Consider the following 22848-nt stretch of genomic DNA (forward strand, 5'->3'; position numbering starts at 1 on the left):
CCTCAGGATAAATCCTAAAAAGAGGAAATGCCAAAGCAAAGTGCAAGCGTGCTTACGAGGCTTCCGCTTCATGCTGTTGGGAGTAGTTTGTAGACCGAGGGGCTGATCAGGATACAAAAAGGCAACAATTAAGACAGTCTACCGTCCAAGGGGCAGGGCTGGTGAGACGCCGTGTGGCCTCCTGTGTAGCTGTCGGAGGGCACGGAGGGTCCAGGATTGGTGGCGGGTGATGACCACCATCACGTGGTGCTGTCGGGTGGTATCAGATGCTTCCGGTAAAGGACTAAAGGACGGCGGGGTGGGGCGGGGGCAGGTTGCCCAGCCTCCAGGAACAGGCGGGGCAGGACCCAGACGCTCCCCTCCCTCCTCAGGCCCAGATGATCTTCCTCAATTGCGGCCACGTCTGCTGCTGCCAGCAGTGCTGCCAGCCGCTACGCACCTGCCCGCTGTGCCGCCAGGAGATCGTGCAGCGCCTCCGCATCTACCACAGCGGCTGAGCCGCCGCCTGCTCCGGACAGACCCGTGCAGCTCCCCTCTGCCCTGGGCCCTCGTCTCACAGCCTGGAGGTGCCCCCCGCCCCGCCCCACCCCGCCCCTCCACGCACACCGGGGGCCGGAGGGCGGCGGAGCGTTCCAGACCCTGACGCGGCCGGTGTGAACGCGGTGGAGGAAGGGAGGACTCGCGGCCTGAGGACAGGGTCTGGGGTTTGGAGAAGCCTCCGTCTGAGCAGGAGACTGCGTGTCCTGGCCTCTGCGCTTGCCAGCCCTCTGTGCCGGTCCCCGCCCCTCCAGGAGCCCCAGGGTCCTCGGCAGGGTAACTTGGACAACGCCGTCCCTCGCGGTGGGTGCTGGGAGCGAAGGAGGGCCCCGACCCAGAAGTGGGGGAGGCCGGGGGTAGAGCTGGTGTGTGGTGTCGCCGCGGACCACTCTGGGCCGTCCTCAGGTTGTCCAGTGTAGGCCTTGTGCTACAAGTGACATTGGTCCCTCCTCGCCTCCCCCTCTGGGTCCCCCTGCTGTCCAGATGTGCACCTCCTAGCTACCCCCACCCCATCTCACAGGCAGGCAACCAGCTTGCAGACCCAAAGCAGGAATGTCAATAAATCCCCCTCCAGCCTGCTCCTTCCGTGTCATCACTGGGGCCCCCGGGAGCCCGGGGAGGGAAGGGGGCGGGCTTTACCTCAGTCAGGCAAAAGGAGGGAGGAGGTACAGGCATTCTCAAATGCAAAGTTAAAATTCCCCTCATTACAGGTGGACAGACAGACTGGGCTCAGAAGGGCACAGGGAGGGTCAGCCGGAGCAGGTGGGCCGGGCAGCAGTGGGGGGCTGGGGGGGAGCAGGGACATAAGAGAGTGGAGGCAGAGGCTGCTGAATGCCCAGTGCCTGGCAGCTGGGACGGGGCAGTGCTGGGTGTGGAGCCTGCCAGAGGTTTGATTCCCAAACCCGTGCAGTTGTGCAAGTTGTTCATTGTACAATTTTAGAAGGAGCCATGTACCTGTACTTGCTGTAGAGCTGCACATTTATTGTGCATTTTCCAGTAGATGGTTTTGAACCGAAGACAGCTTTCTTTGAGCTAGAGGTGGGTCTGATTAGGGTACCTGGGCTCTGCCTCCAGCTACCCCTAACCCTGGCCGGCCTTCCAAGACTCCTTTCCCCACGCGTTAAGCGTGGGACACGATGGGGCCCAGATGCAGGCCAGTGGCCACCAGGGGGCACCCAGCTGCAATCCTGGAAGCCCTGAGGTGGCAGAGCCCTGTCTCCCCTAGGCCTCTGTTTCCCTGCCTCATTAGGTCCTGTGGACTGAAACAGGATAGGATGAAGCCCCCTGTGAGTTCTGTTTTCCAGGCAAGAGCTGGGGCCTCCTCCCATACCCTATCCCCTCCCACCCAGGACCTGGGGAGCTTTGGTGGCTCCCTCTGCCCCAGTCTTGGGCTCACCTTGGCCAAGAGGGGAGACAGACCTGGGTGGGCAGGGCTACTTAGGGCACAGTGTTTTCCGAACCACCTGGACCCCTCACTAGGCCCTGGGAGAAAGGAATTTTAGGACCGCCCCCTCCTGCTTTTATAGATGAGGAGCCTGAGGCTGAGTGTGGTGCCTTGCCAAGGACAACAGCAAGACTGCACTTGAATCTCTGGTCGCTGCCCCCATAGTCCCTGCTGTTTCTCACCACAGCCCCGTTGACCAGCCCTCAGCCACAGACTGCCGTGGACAGGCTGGCAGCAGGGAAGCCAGGGGGTGTGTCCCGTGCTCCATAACCTCCACCAAGGGTTCACACCTTCCTGGGCCTCAGTTTATATGGTGGTGAAATGGTAATGAGGACACCCCCCTCCTGGAGTGGCTCTGGGGCTCCTGGTCTTGCACAGAAAGTGCACACACCACAGTAAGTGCTCGGTAAAGGCTGTGTGAAGATCTTGAGGACCAACACTGCTGTTTGGATCTGTGGATCCAGCTTGAGCCCAGGGGCCAACCCCCACTGTGCATGCCCCAGGGCCCCACGGCCTGCAAGCTGCTGCCATCCCCCTTGGCCTCACCATCGCCAGGGGCTACCGAGGAACACCCTGCACCGATCTGGCTCAGAGAGCCGAGCTGCCGACAGGCCAGTCACCTACGTGCCCTGCACGCCTTCTCTCGGGGCCGGTTTCCTCTAAGATGGGGTAACACAGGCCCTCGGACTGAGCCCAGAAAGCCAGGGAGCACTCCTGCTGTGGGACAGGCCCAGCCCCGGTCTCCTCCTGCCAGCACCACGCACACAGGCCACTGGCTTTAAATCATTTATTGATTAGTAAAGCTTAACCAGTTTGCATAATATTTTCAGTACAATATCTGGGAATGACGATTGAGAAAACCCCAAGGCACTAGAGAGCATCTGAACACATGAACGAGATGGCAGAAGGTTAGTGAGGCACTGGAGAGTCCGGCTGGGAGGACCAAGGGGGCCCTGAGCACCAGCCACCACCGTATGTCCCATGGGTCTGAAGCCCCTGCCCTAGGAAGGGGACGGAGGGTGCGGGGCGGAGGAGGGCGCTGGGGCAGGCAGGAAGTCCTGGTCCCTGGGGACAGGGCTGCCAGGGTGGCGCTACCTCGGCTAGACCTTCACCCCCAGGAACAAGCCGCTGCGGAAGGAGCGCATCTGAGAAGGGAATTTTCAGGGTGAGGTGACTTGGAGGCGGCAACAGCCAAGCCACAGCCTGACCCCAAATCCTCAGAGGGGCCACCGGCAGCGCCTGGGGGAGCTGTACTCAGCTCCCCTGGTGGACAATGTGTACCTTGGGGGTGGCCCACAGATGAATCTCCACCCCCACCCCCGCAGACCCCATTTCCGAGCACACGGCCACGCTCCCCTCCATCCCACCCTGCAGCATGTGGCCGAGACAGGCAAGGGGGACAGAGGGACTCCGGGAGGCTGGCTGCCAACAGGCAGGAGATAGGCTAAGTGCCGGGGGTGGGGGTGGGGGGGTGCAGAAGCCTGCTCCGCTTCCAGCAGCCTTCCCTCTGCCGCCTCAGCCTGCCTTGAAGACACTCCCAGCAATACTTCCCCACCGACCCCCTCTTCCCTCCCTTGAGACACTTCCTCTCCACAGACCAGCACATTCTGGGCCTTTCTCATGCCAATCCAAGCCACCTCACCCCTCCTCCTCCATGGGGCATCCCCCTCAACCCAGCAGCCCCAGCCTGGCTACAGCCAGAAGACCCCCTCCTTGCACCTCCCCTCACCCAGAGCAGGGAAAACAAGGCCCGTGTCCCCTCCCAAACTGGCCTCTCAGGGCCCAGCCTGGATTGAGGAGGACACTGGGGCCCCCAGTGCTCCCTGGTCCTGGTTCTGATAAAGCCCTTGGTGAGAAGGGAGAAGCCAGTGGCCAAGTAACACAACAAGCAACCACTCTACCTCCATCTTTCTGAGAAGGCTGGCGAGACCCGGGAGGGAAACCGAGGCCATAAAAGGCAGGAGAGGAGGACCCAGGGAATCGGTGATCACTGGGTACACCTCAGCCCCTCGGCTGTGCCCAGCTTCCAGCACAAGCAGGAAGCCCAAGATCATGCCACAGAAGAGAAAACAGGAGCAAAGTGTGACCAAACCCAATAAAGTGACTCAGGTGGGCCACCCCTGCCCAGTCCCAGAGGTGCCACAACGGCCCCACCGACCTCCACCCCAAGGCACAGACCCGGGGCTCCCCGCCTAGAGCCAAGCCTGCCTGTGCCTTGGAGGGGGTGACCCATGTTCAGCAGAAGCTCAGGGGCGACCGGCCTAGAACTCAGTCTGTACCCCTGCGCTGTCCTCGGTGGTGGTGTGGATGGGGGGGCGGCCACCAGGGCTGGATACCTGCTCCCCAGTCTCCTGGTCACTAGGTTTGGGGGGCTCAAGGTCCGCAGCTTTTCCAGGAGGGGGTTGCCGAAGGGGCGAGGCTGGCGGCGAGGAGGCCTCAGGGGCTGCCACGGGCTGGGGGCTCTCTTGGGAGGGGGCCCCGTTGAGCAGAGGGCCAGCCGGCGGGGGGCTCTCAGCCCGCAGATCCCGGGCCAGCAGACCGCGCAGCTCGGTGACACTGTCCGGGGACGCAGGTGATAGTGGCTCCGAGCCAGCCTCAAAAGGCAGCCCTGCCTCCTCGTCCTGGACCACGGACACCACCTGCTTGGCACGCCGTCGCTTTTCCGAGAGCGGGGCTGCTTCCGGGACGCTGGGGCTGCCACTGTCCCCACCACTGCCACCATACTCCTCACCCCAGTCGATGGGTGCACCCTCCGCCAGCAGGTGCAAGTTGGGGTCACTATTGTGCATGACCATGCTGTCCCGGTACAGGTTGTGTTTCCTCTGCACAGCGGCCTCCTTCACAGCTGCGGAGCCCAAGGGGGGGGTCGGGACATTTACCACGGGTTCCACGGCCGCCGCCACCACCCCCTACACTGCGCCCAAATATGACCCACGTCGTCCCCTCCAGGCCTCCCGACAGCCAGACCTGGGGTCATGATTGGGAACTGCCCCCCCACCCGGCCAGGCCTCACTGCTGGTGAGGAGTAGTGGTTACCGGGCTGGTAACCACCGTGTCAGCCTGTCCCTCGTACCAAAGACCTGAGAGGACACTAAGGCCCAGAGAAGCAAGTCTACCCTCCTACGTCCCCACCGCGTGCCTGACCCAACCCCCAGGCCTGTCTCGCCATCTTTGCAGGAAGACCTCTCAGCAGCCCTGTCTACCGGCCCCCGGGCAGTGACGGTCCCCACCCGGTACGGCGCCGGCCCTCCCATACCCTGCAGGATGTCCTTCATCACCGTCTGCAACACCACCTCCTCGTACGTGTTCTCCACTAGGATGAACCTGGCAAAGTCCTCGAAGATCAGCTCCTGGAACCGGGGCAGCTCCTGCGGCGGCGGGGTGGGCAGGGACAGAGCGGGGGATGGTCAGGCCCGCCCTGGGCTCGGGGACCGCCGAGGGGGCTGTGCTCGGGGGGCCGCAGCAGGCTTGGCCGGGGCGGGGGGCTCACCGACTTGCACGTGGGCGCCAGCTTCTTGAGCAGGAAGGGGATGGTGATCTGCAACAGCGCCTCCCGGAAGAATCGCTTCCGCACCGAGCTACTATCGTAGTCGTATTTCTGCCAGGACAGAGGGGCCAGGGGCGGGGTCGCTAGGTCTGACCTGAGCCTTGCCCTCCTCCTCCTCCTCTGTGGGGGCAGGGGTCCGTGGTGCCTCCCCCGGGGGCAGCCATCCTGGTACCGGCCCAGGGGCCCGGCCTCACCTTGAGCACGCGCTCCAGGATCCGCTGGATGGACTTGCACAGCTCCTCCTTGGTGGGCCCCTTCCCCAGCTCCTGGTGCAGGAGGGTCTCGAAGGTGTACACGGCATTGTCCATTTGCTGCGGGGCACACCATGGGGTGCGTCAAGGCCCCGGAGGGAGCACAGCCCCCTTCCTGCATGCCTCGGGGCGGGGGGGGCTCCTCAGCCAGCCCCCACCAGGCCTGCCAGGGAGGCGTAGGGGCAGCCTGCGTGCTCATTCCCTCGTTCACCCACATCTTTCCTGAATATCTACTGTGCGCTGGCATAATGCCAGGCACTGGGCCAGTCCCTGCGTCGAGGAAGCAGAGATCCTGGGCCCTGCAGGAAGGGACTTGGGGAGTAAGGAGGGCCTCCCGGAGGAAGGGGTCTCCAGGAGGAAGGGGTCTCCAGGCAGAGACCTGAAAGAGGAGGCCAGATCAGCCAGAGGAACGAGCGTCCCAGCAGACGGGAGCGCCCAAGAGGCTGGAGCAGGAGTGAGCATTCCAGGGGCTGCACGGGGGCCAGGGCCTAAGGCCCGGGGTAGGGGCCTACGCTGGGCCGGTGGAAGGTGGGTGACGGGCATGGAGCAGGGGGGAGGGGGGATGCTCCGGGCCCACCTCTCGCATGTGGATCTGGGCTCGCTGCTTGAACACGGCCGTGCTGGACACATCGAAACGCTGCTGCAGCCCGTCAAGCCGCAGTGGCTCCATCTTCTCGTAGCAGCTCTGCATCTTGAGGGGGTGGGACGCCAGCTGGGACAGTTTCTCCATGTACTGCAGGGAAGCAGGGATGCGTGGGACCTGAGCAGGGGCCGCCGGGGCGGGGGCAGTGCCTGCAGACCCACACCCTGCCTGGGCGCTGGGGCTCCAGGCACTGGCCACCTGCAGGGGGTGGTGGCTGGGGGAGCCCAGGGAACGAAGGCCGGAGCAAGGCCCCGCAGCCTGGTACCAGCAGGGAGGCTCTTATCGCTTCTGGGGCACCAGGTGGCCTCGGGCAAGTCGCTCACCCGCTCCGAGCCTCAGCCTCAAGATTAGGAGATAGTGTCTCATGATCTCTAAGGTCCTTTCTGGTTCTCAATTTCTAGGATTCTTGCTGTCTGTGGACCCCTCAGTCCAGGGTGTGAAAGAGGAGAGCAAAGGTTATGGGATCAGATATAGAAGGATGTGCACCCTGAGAACCAGGTGACTGAGAAGTGAGAGAGATGGGCCAGCCCCCATGTTGGGGTACGTGAAAAGGCATGTAAGTTGTTCTACCTCCTGGCAGAAGCTCACTTCTCCTCCCCTCTCTCCCTCCCTCCTCCCCTCTCTCCCTCCCTCCTCCCCTCTCTCCCTCCCTCCTCCCCTCTCTCCCTCTCTCCTTGTTAAGTCCTTTGATACTTCAGGAACCCACTTGGTTTATAAAGCCTGGTGGAGGGGGTCAGTGATCCCCTTTTTCTCTGAGTGCTGCCCCCCGTTTCTCACACCCTCAGCCCTCCGGGTGTCCAGCAGCCCCTCTGGTGACAAGTTACGCCCTGGATCGCAGGAGGGCCTGGCAGGGGCAGAGCAGACCCAGGCCCGGCAGGCACTCCGCCCCCCCCCCCTCCTCCCCCGGGCAGGGGCCTGGCCTCACCTCACCCAGCTTGTCAGCACCACCCTCGTTGATGACGTTCAGGTTCATGTCCGTCACCTCTTTGAAGAAGACATCCCGCACCTCGGTGAAGCCCTGGCTGGTGGGCACCATCAGGGCCTCCAGGATGGACGGGATGTAGGGCTGGACGTGGTTCCGGACGCACACCTCTGCCTTGGGGAGGATGAAGGCTGCGCCCAGAGGGAGCAGGTGAGCTGAGGGCACCGCCGGGGGACACCCCCAGCCACCTGGAGCCCAAGCTTTTAAAGAAAACCACTAGTGACATCAGCAAACTGAATGATTTGTAGGTACATGCACCAAAAACGGGAAGGGCGTCTGGGTGGCTCAGTCGGTTGAGCGTCCGACTTTGGCTCTTTGTGAGCTGGGGCCCCGCATCGGGCTCTGCTGTCAGCTCAGAGCCTGGAGCCTGCTGAGGGGCCTCTGTCCTCCCTCTCTCTGCCCCGACTCGCGCGCTCTCAAAACTAAAAAATTTTAAACAGGGGATTCTGAGATCGGACCCTGATCTTTCTAAAACCATCTTACTGCTTTAACAAAACAAAAAACACTTTGGTAGATTCAGCGAGCCTCTGCGTTTTTCACACACGGGCCGGTGTGCCTGGGTCTGCACCGCCATGTAAAAGGCTGCTTGCTCGGGGGCATGACCAGCTCCATTTGCACCCAGGGCATGTTTTGATGTCCCTCTCTCTGGCTGGCTGATGGTTTGTTGCCCAAGATAAATGTCAGCTCTCAGTGTTCCATCCGGCTCACAATGAACACAGGTAGGAGAGAGTAGTCCTCAGGCAACGGACCAGCCCTGAAACCGCACACAGCCAATGTGGGGGGGGGGGGGAACAGGGGGCCTGGAACAGACCCCGAAAAGTGAGACGTGATCAAAGTGAATCATTACAGTTAAACTGATGCCTATACTAACCCCAGGGTCAAGTCTGTGACTGACCATAGATGAGCAAAAGGCTTGAACTTCCTTGACAAAATTTACATCTTCCAGGTCTGGGTTTGCAGAAATAGCCACAGGACAACTCCCAGGGGTCGGAAGAACAACGGCCCAGATTTGATTTCATTTTTAAAAACGACCATCGATGGGATGCCTGGGTGGCTCAGTCGGTTAAGCGTCTCACTTCGGCTCAGGCCACTATCTCACCGTTTGTGAGTTCGAGCCCTGCGTCAGGCTCTCTGCCGTCAGCACAGAGCCTGCTTTGGATCCTCAGTCCTCCTCTCTCTCTCCGCCCTCCCCCACTCGCATGAGCATGTACATTCTCTCTCTCAAAAATAAACATTAAAAAAAAAAATTTTTTTTTAAATGACCATTGAATCAAGTCACTAGCGTGAAAAGTACGCGGTGGCACAGACAGGCGGCCGGCCCCGGCCCCCGAGGCACGGCAGCTGGCTGCCTACCTCGGATCTTGCTGGCCAGGTGCTCCTTGGAGGTGATGATCTGGTCCATGTCCGTGCGGATGGCCGCCTCCATGGCTGGCCGGGCCAGCTGCAGCTTGGACAGCACCGCCTCAAAGCGCGCCTTGGCCTGCTCGTACACCATGCGGTACACAGCGTCTGAGATCTGGGGGCAGTGCCGCGAGTCAGCGTGAGGGTGCCAGGCGGGTCCGGGACCCCCGCCTCCACACCCACACCCACCTACCTGGATCCACTGCCGCTGTCGCTCCTGCGGTTTCCCCTTCAGCCGCGGGGCGAGCTCCGCCTTCAGCTCAGGGCCCAGCTCCTCCATCACCAGGTTGCTCAGGATCTAGGACAGAGAGCCACGAGCCGGGGCAGGGGTTACAGCATGTCCAGATGGCGGGTTCCCCGCCACGTTCCACAGGCTGGCCACTCCAGCCCCACCTCTGGGCTTGACCTTGGCTTCACGTCTCCACTGGCCTCTCTCCTGAGCATCATTCCACCAGGTCCCAACTTACCTGCTTGAGGGACCTACGGGACCCTCGGCATCGGGGTCCCACCTCAGGGCCTTTGCACACGCTGCCTCCCTGTCTGGAATACCACACCCCTTCCCCCTCACTTGCACACAGAAGTATATATGTTTCTTTGTCAAATGTCTGCTTCTCCTGCTAGATAGAGAGCCAGACTAAGGAGTAGCAGCACCCCGCACCTGGTTCAGGATAGGTGATCTATAAGCGATCAGATCAAATAAGTATCTCCACCCGTCCAAAATGGTCTTATTGTCTCCTTGCAAGCCAGGAGCGGCCCCCCGAGCCCAGAGTCTCTGGGCTTGGCTCTACCCTCTGGATCTTAGGGTGACTTCCGCAGTCTCCTCACCTGCACCTCGTTCCCACACAGCATCTCCCAGGTCCCGTACAGCTCCTTGGACTGGCGGTACATGCGGATGGCGTCCGTGAACGCAGGGCCCTCTACCTTGGAGTTCTCAGGGATGCCTGCTCAGGAGAAGGGGGGAGGGAGGAGTCCGTGGGATGGCCCAATGGCCTTCACCAAGACCAATGGACTGACTGCCCGAACGCCCCCGCCCCAAGTGCACACACGTGCACACCCCCACCTGCAACTCCACTGCCCTCATAGTAACCGTGATGGTAGCATTTGCGATGACAGCGATGATAACCCTCCACCAGCAGCACCAAGGCAATCTCCGTTGAACGCTCAGCTTCTTAAACCTTCCCAACCACGCCCGAGACTGTCCTTAACCCCACTTGACAGATCAACAGGCAGGCTCCGAGGTCAGGCCACTGAGCGGCAGAGCTAGGCCCAGAGGTCACCACCCTGCGCCAGGAGAGGCGGCCGGCATGGCCGAGAGGGAGTCAGAGGGACCCAGGAGTCCTCATTCCAGTCCTGCTCCCTCCCCTGTCCACATCAGGGCCCGCAAACTTTCCCTGCAAGAGGCCAGCCAGTAAATATTTTCAGCTTCGCGGGCCAGATGAGCTCTGTCGTTAACTCCCCAGCGCTGCCACGGCAGCGGGGAAGGAGCCACAGACGATCTGGAAACCAACGAGCCCGGAAAACTGGATTTACAAAAACAGGCAACGGGCGGATTTCTGGTCCCTGTGCCATAGTTCTTGTTCCAGATCATTGAACCCTAAGGGCCTCAGTTTCCTCTTCTGAACAGTGGGAACAAGGACCTGGCCTGGCCTCACACATCCACCGTGAGGCCCCGGCAGCCGCAGTGAGCCGCTGCCCTTGCTGCCCTGGGTGGGCCTCGCTCCCCACCGCGTCCGGGTCTGACTAGAAAACACCAGTCCTGGATTTGTGCTATTGGTGGCGTTACTGTTGCTGTGCTATTGGTGGCCCCACATGATCGCGCCCACCTTCCCGGTGCTGATGAGGTGGGTCAGCGAACAAGGCACGGCCCCCCTAGACCCGGTGCTGGGGAGGCAAGCTGCAGGAAGTTGCAAAATCCGACTTGGGGGAAGAATATGGTTAAGCACCGGGAGCCAGGCAGCGGGCGGCCACCCTGGCAGCACGCCCCCAACCGCTGTGTCCGCGGAGCAGGAGCCGAGGAAGGGGAAACGGCAGTCCACGCCTCCGAAACCCCAGCTCCCACGGCGATGACTGCAGGCTGAGTCACTCCCGCAGAGAAAAAGCCCCTCTCGAGGGGAGGACCCCCTCTCATCTGGCTGACTACAGGAGTCACTGTCAGAATCCAGGGGGGTCTCAGCGGTGGGAACCGGGCACAGCCCCACCTCTGCGGGCGGCATCCTGGTCTGGGACGGGGGAGGGAGGAGGGTCTCCCCAGTACGTTTCAGGGACTGGAGATCAGGCAGGTGCGACCAGAACAGAGCAGGGGTGTTGAGCTGGGGTGCGTGCAGAGCCCGAGGTGGGCGCTGCCCACGAGTCCGGGGGAGGACACCCCCTCCTCCCCTCAGGCTCTCAGGAGGACACGGTTTCCCAGAGACCAGGGTTTGCCTAGAAAATGTGGGCCATGCGTCACATGCAACCTCTCTCACATGAGGGCATTTCCATTTACAGACGACAAGCCAGGGGCGTTGGCAAGGCCAGGCCGCTTTCCAGGTGGCGGGACGGGGAGACGGAAGGCTGGGGAGGCAGGAAGGAGGCTGCGAGGTCCCCAGGCCTGGCTCTCGCGGCCACACATGCAGCCTCAGACCCTTAGGACATCTCTGCTCGCTGAGCTGCTGAGTTTTCTACAAGAGAGGGGGCCCCCTCTTGAGCCCTTCCCCCCACTCCCACCCCCAGCCTGGCTGTCACAAGGTGGGGGGGGTGCTGCACTGTGTCCCCCCTCAGACTGCTATGTTAAAGACCTAACTAACCCCTTAGTACTTCAGAAGGTGACCGTATCTGGAGATACAGCCCTTAAAGAGGTCATTAAGATAAAATGAGGCCATTAGGGTGGGTGCCGATCCAACATGACTGGTGTCCTTAGAAGAGGGAATTGGATGCAAAGCGTGCACAGGCAGAGGGAGGACTGTGCGAAGACACAGGAGAAGACAGTCACTGCAAGTCAAAGGCAGAGGCCGCAGAAGAAGACTAAGCTACCTTGACCTTGGGACCTCCAGCCTCCCGAACCGTGGTTTAAGCCACCCAGTCTGTGGCACTTTGTTAGGGCAGCCCAAGTGGACTGAGACGCTAGCCCCGGGCCGAGACCTCGCACGCATTCCCTCATCCAATCCTCAAACAGCCCCACTTTTCCTGATGAGGAAACAGGCTCAGAGACACCAAGTTACTGGTTCGAGGACACACAGTTAGGGAGGGAATGGCAGCCCTAGGGCTCTAACACAGGACCAGCCGACTTCAGCCAGACCTGGTGACTTCCTGCCTGTGGGGTCCTCAGGGTCAGACTGAGAAAGGAAGCTGCATTCCTCAGCCCCAGGCAGCAGGCGAAGGGGGGTGGCAGTCAGACAGGAAGAGGCCTTGACCTCTGCAGCCCAGGCCCACCCTGAGGGCTCAGCTCCGTGCCCCAGCTGCCTCTTGCCACCCCCAGCTGCTCCAGGAATGCAGGATGTGAGGGGGGCCTTGGGATGGGCTGGCGTCCCCCCAGCTTGGCCTCCTTCCCCCCCCCCCCCCCCCCCCACTTCCTGGCAGCCCCCGAGTGAGCAATTCCAGGCCCTGCCTCCACGCTGGAGGAGGCAGAGAACTTTCCCACAGTCCTCAGGGCGGAGGGAAGGCTTCTCTAAAACCAGCCACAGGATGCCCCTTCTTTCCCACCCCCTCCCACCCACAGCACCCGCACCCACGGGGCTTCCCTCAGACTCCCTGGGGAGCTCTCTGCACGGTGCCCGGCCCGGGGTCAAGAGCTCTGCCCAAACCAGCGCATTTAGGCCTCCCAGCGATCCCACAAAGCTCGAACCTGTCATCCTCACATTGTACACGTGGGGAGCCCACCCCGGACCTGGCCTGGAGTAGCCCTGCCAGGTCAGCCATTAGCCCTAGAAACCTGGAGAGGGCAGAGCCGGGCCGGGGCTGAGGGGAGGGAGGAAGAAGGGAGGAGCGGGGCCGGTACCCAGGCCAGGCGGCCAGAGCCCAGATGGCCTCCGCCCAGCCCTGGCCCAGCAGCCCCCAGGGATCTGGGAACAGGAGGCCTTTTGTGGGCGGCTGGGGCTGGCCCAGGTGACAGCCGTTGGCCTGACTGAAGACCTGGTTCCTCCCACCTCACAGATTCCAGACCAGAGGTGGCTCTGAAAGGATGGGTGGGGCGAGCCGAGTCACCACAGCAGCCTGGCCTCCAGGCGTGAGTGCCCACACTGTCCGAGGTGGGCAGGAGCAGGGAGGGTGGGGGCGGTGGCTCCCTCCCCCCCCTGCCCCAGGCCAGGTCATCAGGAGGAAGTCGGGAACAACCAGCACAGGCCATTCCTGCGCCACAGGCAGAAAGACCCTCAGTGCCCCACTGTCCCTATTTTGATCAAGAGCCCTGAAGGGCCCTCCTGACCTGGCCCAGTGCCTCTGCCAGCACTTGGGGTCACCCTCCCCCACTTGCAGGGCCTCAAGCAGTTTCTCCTCTAGACTGTTTTCCTGCCTCCGGGCTCAAGGCTAGAACACTCCTCCCTCCCTCCACACCTCCCCCCACCCAAGGACCATTCGCCCTTCGGGTCTGGGCCGAACTGCGACCTCAAGGGCGCACACAACCTCTGCTAGCCCACCCTCTGTGCACACACACTCTCCAGGCTTCCACCCAGCACCCCAGGCAGCTGCTCCTGTTTAACATCTGTCTCCCCGGCCAGACCACCAGAAGCACAGGGGCAGGAACCGAGTCTTGCCCCCTTGCTGGGTCCTCAGTGCCCAGACACAAAAATGCTGAGTCAATGAGTGAGCAGAAAGAGAGCTCATAACTTGACAGAAGAGAACCCTGAGGCCCCGAGGAAGGACATGAACTTCTAGGCTACCCTACCGGTGAGGGGTGAGGTAAGAAATGATACGATTAAAAAAAAGTCATGCGGTGCCTGGCTGGCTCAGTCGGTGGAGCGTGCGACTCTTGATCTTGGGGTTGTGGGTTCAGGCCCCATGTTGGGTGTAGATATTGCTTAAAAATAAAATCTTTTTAGGGGCCCCTGGGTGGCTCAGCTGGTTAAGTGTCCGACTCTTGATCTCGGCTCAGGTCATGATCTCACAGTTCAAGAGATCAAGCCCCACGTCGGGCTCTGTGCTGAGAGTGCAGAGCCTGTTTGGAATTCTCTCTCTCTCTCTCTCTCTCTCTCTCTCTCTCTGCCCCTCCCACACACATGTGTGCTCTCTCAAAATAAGCTTTAAAAAAAAAAGTAAAATAAAGTTTTTTTTTTTTTAATCAAATAAGTCCTCACCAAGCATCAGGTGGACTCTCACTGTGATTCCTTACAAACACCCTAAGACTCCTAAGACCCTAAGGAGGGATTATTATCTCATTTTATACAGGCTCCAAGAGTCCTGTTGCTAGAAAGAGGCAGAATCGAGATTGCTACTCTGTGACCCAGGGTCCAAGGGCTCAATAATCATACCCCTCTGAGAACAGTTTCCCCAAATATTCCCCCCCACCGAGTAGCAGAGAACTGTTTTCTTCAAGGAAGAAGGTTAAAGGGCAACATCGCAGTGGCCTCCTACAAGCCCCGAGCCGGAAACTTGCAACAGCTAGTAGAGCAGGGTTGCCGCACCGCACTCGGCCACTAGGTGTCGCCACTCAGCGCCGGGGCCTCCCCCCGCCACCCCAGGGCCGGATGGCGTCTCACCATTGTTGCAGTGCCGGATACAGTCCTGCAGAACCGCATGCCACTTGTCCTGCTCCGCTTCCGTCATCATGCAGAAGTAGTAGTGCCGTGCAGAAGGGTGCCAGAGGATGAGCGGGAACTGCGTGGGGCACTTGAGGATGGGGGCACTGCCCGATTTTGATGTGGTCCCTGAGGAGACAGGGTCCCCTGAGCCGCTGCTCTCCGCAGTTTCCGTCTGCCGGGGGAGGCGGGCAGCAGATCCCTGGGCCTGGCTCCGAGGGGCTGCCGGCTCCAGCCCAGAGAGGGCTGGCCTGTTCTGGGCTGACCAGTGAGTCAGCAAGAAGGCAGCATCCTTTTTTTTCTCACTGCATCCCCCACAGCCTGGCTAAAGGGACCTCAGAACCCCCTGATGTCTGTGCAGACTCCTTTCTCAGAGCTGGTGCCGCATCTTGGGGAAGGCTCTACGCTCCGTGCAGAAAACACAAATAACACAGAGTCAGAGCCCTCGGGCTCAAAGGCCGAGCATCACCTTCTTGGGTTTCCCTTCAAATTTCAGCCGTGCAGGCCAAAGTGTGGCTTAAATGTCCAAGGGGGGGGGGGGAAGGGAGGTCTGGGGGTGGGGGACAGAAAATAAATAAAAGGAGATTTTTCTCCATTTTGTCCGCAAGGATATTCGAGATCCAGTGAGATAAGTGGTCCTGGGCTGGGACCTTGCCACTATTAATCATACAATGACAGTTCTTCTTTGCGCCTTGGCTCTGAGTCCCCGGGTGGGGCTTGGGTGTACACAGCACCTCGAGGGGTCTACACGACACCCCAAGGTCAGTCCTCTCGGTGCCAAGTTGCCGGAGAAGACACAACAAAAACAAAGCCAGAGTCGGGGCTGGAATCCAGGAATTCTGGGCTGTAGCTGAGCCCTCAACCACACGGGGCACTGTACTCCCAAGCCCTATCCGGGGGCACAGACTGCCCCCTAGATCAGCCTCTCCCCCACCCCTTGGTTTCCCTGGGATCATCTGGGAGGCAGATGTGTTCCTGTAAGGCTTCCGGGAGTCCCCGGCAGGGTGGGGTGGAAACAGGACGCCTAGAATAACTCCTCGCAAATGCAGTACTGACTCCACGGAGTACAAAGAGGTTCACCTCGGTCATCCTCTCCAGGGGCATTAAAAGGCCTCAGGGAGGTGGGAAGGGCAGAGAGTGGGACCCCCGCTGCATAGTTGTGACCGTAAGGCTCAGGAAGTGGGCACGCAGGGGGGAGCTGACAATGGTTCAGTCCCACTGAATCCCCGCTCAGCCTCAGGCAAACCCCCTCTCAGCCTCCCTGCTGAGGCCTGGCCAGGACAGGAGCTCTGGCATCAGGGCTGCCCTCCCCCCTGGCAATGTCCTGGGCCTAAGCAAGGCATTTCGGCCTGGGATGGGGGGTCTTTACCTGGTAAGGAGTTGCCGACGAGCTCCAAGTACTGATCCACAGAGGTGAGGATTTTGTAGCCTGCACTGTTGATGACAGCCCGTGGTGGGACCTGTCGCTCGTAGGCCTGAGGAAGGGACAAGAGGAATGGTCCCTCGGGGTTACAGCGTGGCCAAGTCTAACTCTCATTTCCAGGTCTGGCTCCAGGGCCCTCTCAGTGTTGTCTGCCTGAGGCAGGGAGGAGGAGGGGAAGGAAAAGGGGAGGAGGGAGAGAGAAGAGGAGGAGGAGCCCACCCACTGATTAGAAACCACATGGTGTAGGGAGCGCTTGGGTGGCTCAGTCCGTTAAGCATCCGACTCTTGATTTCAGCTCTGGTCCGCTCAGCTCCTCACTGACAGCGAGAGAGCCTGCTTGGGATTCTCTCTCTCCCTCTCTCTCTTTGCTCCTCCCTCACTTGCATTCTTGTTCTGTCCCTTTCTAAATACATACATACATAAATACATAAATAAATACATAAATATTGAAAAGAAAAGAAAAAAAGAAAAACCACATGTTGTAGTGACCTGGATCCAGGCTCTGGGCTCAAATCCTGGCTCCACTGAACACTGTCTGTGTGATGCTGACACTAAGCTCCTTCACCTCCTATGCTTCAGTTCCCTGGTCTATAAAACTGGGACAGGGGCCGCTCCTACCCCACAGGGCTGTGTGAGCACTGAGATGATCCGTGTGACAGGATCAGCACAGGGCCTCACCACCAGGCACTGTAAGCGTGACCGGCACTGCCGTCCCTGTCACCAGCGGCGACCACTGCCTGAGTGTTTATTACACACCAGGCACCGTGCTAAGGACAATGCAAGCCTCCTTTCACAAAATTCTCACGATCCAAGAGGCGAGTACCGTCGGTAGCCACAAGTTCACACAGCCGGTACACAGCCGACCTAGGACATGAACCTGGTCTGTCCCCGTCCAGAGTCTTTGATCATTACCCTGAACTGTCCACCAAATTCCTAGGTTCTGAGCTCCACACAAGCCCCCTATGGAGGAGAATTAGGTCTGGACGCTGCTTTCATTCACCAGGGTGGGTAAAAAGTGGTTCTGAGGTCATAGCTCATACAGCAGGGCTGCCATGCTGCACCTGGCCACTAGGTGTCACTACCCAACACATTTCTTCAGAATGGCTCAGGGCCTCCGGGACACCGATTTGCAAAGTGTGGTCCTAGGTCATCAGCACCATCAGCATCACCGGAGAACTTGTTAGAAATGCAAATTCTCAGCTCCACTCAGACCAAGACCAAACTGGGCAGGCCCAGCAACCTGTTCAACAAGCCTCCCAGGTGATTCTGATTCAAGCTATCAGTTTGAGAACCACTGCCCTGGGCAATCAGGCCGCTCCCCCCCCACACTGTTTACATTTCTTTAACATTGATTTTCCTTGAACAGAGGGCACTCTGGGCCTGTCCTTTTGGCTACTTTGGAGAAATGTTTGGTAGTAGAAATTGGGTCTGTGGCTCAAACAGGTAGGGCTTCCCCAAGGGCTCAAGGCAAAGATAAGGAACAATCAGCAGGATGCTTTCGCACCCAGTACAGAGCAGGGGGCTGCAAGGCGGGCAAGGGAATCAGGAAGGAAAGATGGGACCACAACCCTGGGTAAGGGGGGGATGGGGGGCGGGGAAAGGGAATGGCCAGACTCTTGTGGCTGTGGAAGAGCAAGGATGGGAGAGGTCTGAAGAGCTTCAGAGAGCCCAGCCAGGAAGAGGGGGCGGGGAGGGGGACTAGGGCCTGGAAATGGAGGGATTGGACGGACTTGAGGCAACCTGGAGGGTGGGGAGGGGCTAGTGGCGAGTTGGTTACAGGGGGAGGCAAAGTGAAAGGTGACCCCCAGAGCTGGGCACCTGGACACCTGTTTAGAGGGAACCCAGCAGAATGAGCAGGCTGGAGGTGGAGGCTGCAGAGAAGGGGCAGGGCACGAGACTCAGGGGGGCCACCGAGGGTGGGTGGGGGGCCTCACCACTTTGTTCTCGTAGAGCACCAGCCCATAGTTGTGAGGCACGAGACTGAAGCGGTTCCTCCACTTCTTGTTGTCCTCCTGGTACTGAAACAGGTTCCCAGAGAAGATGATGCGCTCATCCAATGGCACCTAGGGGTGGGGCGGGGCAGTGAGTGAGGCGTGGCTTCCCCCAACCGTCCAGCAGGGCAACGGGGTCCCCTGAGAAGGGGACAGTGTGCTCACCCCTTGCTGAGCACATCCCCCCAAGTCCTCCTCTTAGAGGCAAAGCTGCATCTTACCCATGAGGCAGATAAGGAGAGTGAAGTTCAGGGCAATGAAGGGGCTTCCCCAAGGTCCAACCAGAGCCATAGTGATGCCAGGATTTGAACCCAGGTCAGCTTTCAGGGCCCAGCCAGGACCAAGGTCTCCCACTCTGTCCTGGCCCTAGACAGACACGCTCACCTTGGGATAGGTCTCTGGAGTCCATGGCAGGCTGCTAACCCACGCACCCCCCACTGCAGCGTGGAGGGGATATGTCAGCAGGCCAGTACGGTGAAGGCCCTAGTGCCAGGGAAAGTCTCTTTCCTGCTCTAGGCCTCAGGTTCCGCTCAGGGTAACAAAAACCTGGCCAAGGTGTCTCCAGAGAGCCTCCCCAGCTCTGTCAGCTAACAAAATGGCACTCCACGGATTTGGATGGAGTTGGAGGGGACCTCAATTTGGAGGGTTCAATGTTTGACCTGCATCCTGGCAGACCGATGACCAATGTGGGCATTAGAAACGCCCAGATCTTCCTGAAAAGTCCCAACTTTGACTTCACCTCTGACTCAGTGCGACTTCGGGCCTATCCCATCACCTCTTTGAGCCTCAGTTTCCTCATCTGTAAATGAGAGCAGTGACAGCACTGACTTCACCTAGGTATCCCAAGTATTGCAAAGAATGTGACATGTGCAAGGATCACACAGGCAGTTGGCACCTGACGGGCAGTCCGCTCAGCTCGAGATATGCAGCAGCCAGTGTTAGGATGGCTCGGTCTGTGTCAGTCTCCCCGCTCCACAGACTGACTGATTTGGGGAGGAGGGAGGGTGGCCGTCTCTGAGAGCTTGCTTCCTGAGCAAGCCCACACCAGGAAGCTCCAGGGAAGGAGATACAGAGGCCACAGGGAGCAGGCTTACTCCCGGACAGGCGGAGTTGCAACAGCTTCTATCTGTTCTGCAATAAATACGGTGACTTTTGCAAAAACTAAACACGTATCCTATGTAATAACAGGAGAAAGTATTATTGACGTGCCTAACCCTTCCCAGCTTCCTGGCTCGGCTTCGGGCTGCCCCCTGCAGCCGGAGCCAGGTGTAAGCCCTGGTCCCAAGCTGTGGCCCCGGAGGCCCTGCCTCTTCACAGGGGCCCCCTCTTCCCAGCAACCTATCCGCTACTCTTCAAGGGGAAATGCCAAAACACTCTTGGAAAATGAGGGCCATTGTACTCAAACAATAGGACCCCTCAACTGCTTCCTATCGAGGGATAAAAATATTTACAGGAAAAGAAAATGGTTCCCCCTACCACGGCCCCCACCCCCACCCCATGCGCACACACAGTGGGCTTTGCCCAAGTCACAAAGCTGTGCTCAGTGGGCTATATATAGACAGGGACCTCCTCTCGACCCAGCTCTCGAATCTCCATCTTTTCTAGAAAGAAAGAGCAGACCGCTCTCCTGACACCCTGGTAAGACCCTTGCTAGTGAGACCCCAGGCCTCCAGTCTGGAGGCAGGAGCCCTGACTCAGGGGCAGCGGGAGGCCTGGGGAGGCCTTCCCAGCCCCCTCGCCCCCCAAGTCCACCCCCAGATCCTGAGGCAGCCCGTAAAGGGTGGCTACTTGCGGGTTCGGGTTTTATTTTGAAGACTTTCAAATGGCAGAGTCGTGTTTCCATTGGAAGGCCTGCTGGAAATGAAACGGAACCTGACAGCCCAGGCGAAATATTTTGGACTCTGCAAAGCTCTCCAGCGCTGCGAGGGGAATCTTCAACGGGTGGGGGGTGGTCGGAGCGCAGACTCCAGTGCCGGCTCCACCGCCCGTCCCACGGGAGCCCTGGACGAGCGGCTCTGCCTCTCTGAGCCTGAGCCCACGTCACAGGCGTGGACAGAAGTATAACCCCTCAGAACGAGGCCGTGCCAGCTAGATGAGCTGCACTCACACAAAACAACTGCCGTTTTTATCATTTCTGGGTTGTTGTTTTTTTTACTACTATTACCATTGTTACTGTATTATTTCTAATAAAAACAATTGATGTTATTATGACAATTAGTATTATTTCTATTAAGATATTATCATGAGGGGCGCCTGGGTGGCTCAGTTGGTTAAGCAGCCGGCTTCGGCTCAGGTCATGATCTCGCGGTCCGTGAGTTCAAGCCCTGCGTCGGGCTCTGTGCTGACAGCTCAGAGCCCGGAGCCTGTTTCGGATTCTGTGTCTCCCTCTCTCTGACCCTCCCCCGTTCATGCTCTGTCTCTCTCTGTCTCAAAAATAAATAAACGTTAAAAAAAAAAATTAAAAAAAAAAGATATTATCACGATTTACCAAAATGGCCGATTTCCGGAGTGGCAAAATGGGACCAAAAATCCCTGCTTTTCAGGGATTGTAGGTGATTGATTTCATTTTACTCCTCTTACGTGTTACTTCGGTTCTCCTACAATGAACATGAAAGGCATTACTAGGGGCACCTGGGTGGCTCAGTCAGTTAAGGAGCCGACTCTTGATTTCGGCGCAGGTCATGATCTCACAGTTCCTGAGTGTGAGCCCTGCATCGGGCTCTGTGCTGACAGCGCGGAGCCTGCTTGGGATTCTGTCTCCCTCTCTCTCTGCCCCTCCCCTGCTTGCTCTCTAGATCTCTCCAAATAAATAAAAATAAACTCAAAATAAACAAATAAAGGCATTACTAAGGGTGTTTTTCATGCACAGTGATTCTCGTGCCTCGCTCTATCAGAGGTCACCCACTTCAGGGACCCAGGCAGCCTGTGATATTTCTTTTCCAAACAGGGAAGCATTCCCAGCTGTGCCCACCCAGAGCAGCTCACCTGGGCTTTCCTACCACACAAGTGTGCACCTGCCAGACACCCGGTCCAGGCACCTCTGCCCTCTGTTGTCACCAGGTGGGGAGGTGGCCATGACACCAAGGGTCCAGACAACCTTTCTGGTCATGTGACGCTCTCGGGCTCCGAAGCGCGGCCCTGGCCCACCCTCCAGGAAATCTGGAACCTGGCTGGGGTCCTGCCTCCACCATCCTGGATGAGCCACTGAAAGGCCCAGCGGAGGCCCCTGCGCGTGCTGCTCCCACAGTCTGATGGTCTCTTCTCCCAGCAGGTCCTCAGCGGAGATGGCCCTTCTTCTGAGGGGCCATTGTGGACCACCCGGACAAGGTCAGAGTCCCCCCCAGTCTGAGTTCACTCTGTCCTCTCCTTCGTGGTACCCAGTTTGTCATGTAAATGACGTTTTCCTGTCTCCCCGAGTGTCTGTGGGACCAGCGAGGACAGCATGGCCCCTCACCTGCCCCGGCTCGGTCAACTGTGGCACCGACTGTGGGCCTGCCTGTCTTCTTTCGGGGTACTCCCTCTATGTCATCAGTAGCCATCCCTCCTCCACTCCCTTCCCCCGACCTCCCCCCCGCCCCAGCTGACGCCTCCAGCCATCCCCAATCCCCCTCCCGCTGAGAAACCACCAACACATCCTGAAAGCCAGGTCAAGTGAGCCAGCTCCGGCCCCCTCGGGTCTCGTGGTAAACTGGCATATTTTCCACCACTTGGGTTTGGGGGAGGGTGAGGAGAGGAAGGAAACAAGCCTGACCCTCCTTCTCAGACTCTTTCTGTTCTGCCACCTCAGAGAGGCCCATACCGGTCCCCTTCCGCACAATCCGAATCCCATCTGGCCTCAAGAAGCCCCACGAAATCCCCACCCCCTCCTGGAGGCTGCATGCACTCCTCTGGCCCAAGATGGCTGTTCTGAGTGTCATTTCACACACAGAGAAACTGAGGCTCGGGAAGGTGAGGCCACGGGCCGGAGTTTACCCGGCAAGTCTGGACTCACACCCCTCAGGAACCCCACCTGCTCCCCTCATTCTCTCATGGAGTCCTCACCGCGGCCCTCTGCAGGAGGCACCCACCTGTCAGGTGAGGAGATGGAGCCCTGAAGGCTGACTTGACCGGCCAAGCCAACTACCAAGAGGCTCTGGCCCCGGTGCCCCGAGTTCTCTCCCACCAGACCCCACCCTCTTCTACCATTCTGTCTTGGGACCCGAAGCCCGCGTACGGGCTGACCCGGGCAGCCCAGAGGAAGCCAACAGGACTGGGTGGGGAGGTGTGGCGAGGTGATCAAGGGCAACTCTGGAGCCCACCATGCATGGAATTCAGCTACTAAGGACCTGAGCACTGGCGCTGGGGCTGCCTGGCTGACCTGGCTCGGACCCCACTCCCAGGCCGGATCGGCTCTGCCAAGCCGATTCCCCAGAGGGGAATCCCCCAGAGGTGTCCAGGGGCCACCAGCCAGGGTAAGGGGCCTCTGGACTACTGCTTGGCCACTCCAGGGCCAGGCCACCTGCAGAGGTGGGGCTGGCACCCTTCCCTCCTGTCACCCTTCCCTCTGCCACCCCTTGGCCATCCAGGGGACAGAGAGTGAAGGTCACCGAAAGGAAATGCCCTGGATTTCCCTGGGCTGAGTCAGGGCCCCCTGGACCGCCCCCTGACTAGCAAGGGCTAGCTTCTCACCCCACGGGCTCAAGCCTGAGACTGCTGGCTTCCAGCTAGGCACTCACAGCACCCCCACCCCCCCCACCGCCTGTGTTCTGGCATTCCCTCACCTCCTCTATGCCCATCCCACCCCCAGCCCCACACCGAGGCCAGTCACAGGGTCCCCTTCCCAGGAGGCTTTGTTTGCCTCCTTCAGCCCATGCTGACTCGTGGGCTGGAGCCACACACTTTCCAGGCTCTCACTCGACAAATATTTACTGGGCAAACACAA

At 59.5% G+C, this 22848-nt stretch overlaps 2 protein-coding genes across 4 annotated transcripts in view; one reads left to right on the top strand and one right to left on the bottom strand.

Annotated features, from left to right (window-relative positions):
- Positions 1 to 1116, top strand: part of LRSAM1 (leucine rich repeat and sterile alpha motif containing 1) — a 38895-nt gene extending 37779 nt beyond the window's left edge. For all 3 annotated transcript variants that reach the window (XM_030292920.1, XM_036064336.1, XM_036064337.1), the window contains one exon: positions 372 to 1116. In XM_030292920.1, coding sequence (XP_030148780.1) covers positions 372 to 497 — 126 coding nt within the window. In that variant the 3' untranslated portion in view covers positions 498 to 1116. The remainder of the gene's footprint in view (positions 1 to 371) is intronic.
- A 1638-nt stretch (positions 1117 to 2754) lies between these two features.
- Positions 2755 to 22848, bottom strand: part of NIBAN2 (niban apoptosis regulator 2) — a 53325-nt gene continuing 33231 nt past the window's right edge. Inside the window, exons 3-14 of the mRNA XM_030293273.1 lie at positions 17871 to 17999; positions 15883 to 15988; positions 14475 to 14642; positions 9631 to 9746; positions 8999 to 9103; positions 8758 to 8920; positions 7348 to 7535; positions 6357 to 6512; positions 5723 to 5839; positions 5472 to 5579; positions 5238 to 5349; positions 2755 to 4826 (exon numbers count right to left, since the gene is read on the bottom strand). Coding sequence (XP_030149133.1) covers positions 4243 to 4826; positions 5238 to 5349; positions 5472 to 5579; positions 5723 to 5839; positions 6357 to 6512; positions 7348 to 7535; positions 8758 to 8920; positions 8999 to 9103; positions 9631 to 9746; positions 14475 to 14642; positions 15883 to 15988; positions 17871 to 17999 — 2052 coding nt within the window. The 3' untranslated portion in view covers positions 2755 to 4242. The remainder of the gene's footprint in view (positions 4827 to 5237; positions 5350 to 5471; positions 5580 to 5722; positions 5840 to 6356; positions 6513 to 7347; positions 7536 to 8757; positions 8921 to 8998; positions 9104 to 9630; positions 9747 to 14474; positions 14643 to 15882; positions 15989 to 17870; positions 18000 to 22848) is intronic.

Source organism: Lynx canadensis, chromosome D4, assembly GCF_007474595.2.
Source record: "Lynx canadensis isolate LIC74 chromosome D4, mLynCan4.pri.v2, whole genome shotgun sequence".
In the NCBI taxonomy this organism is placed as follows: Eukaryota; Metazoa; Chordata; class Mammalia; order Carnivora; family Felidae; genus Lynx; species Lynx canadensis.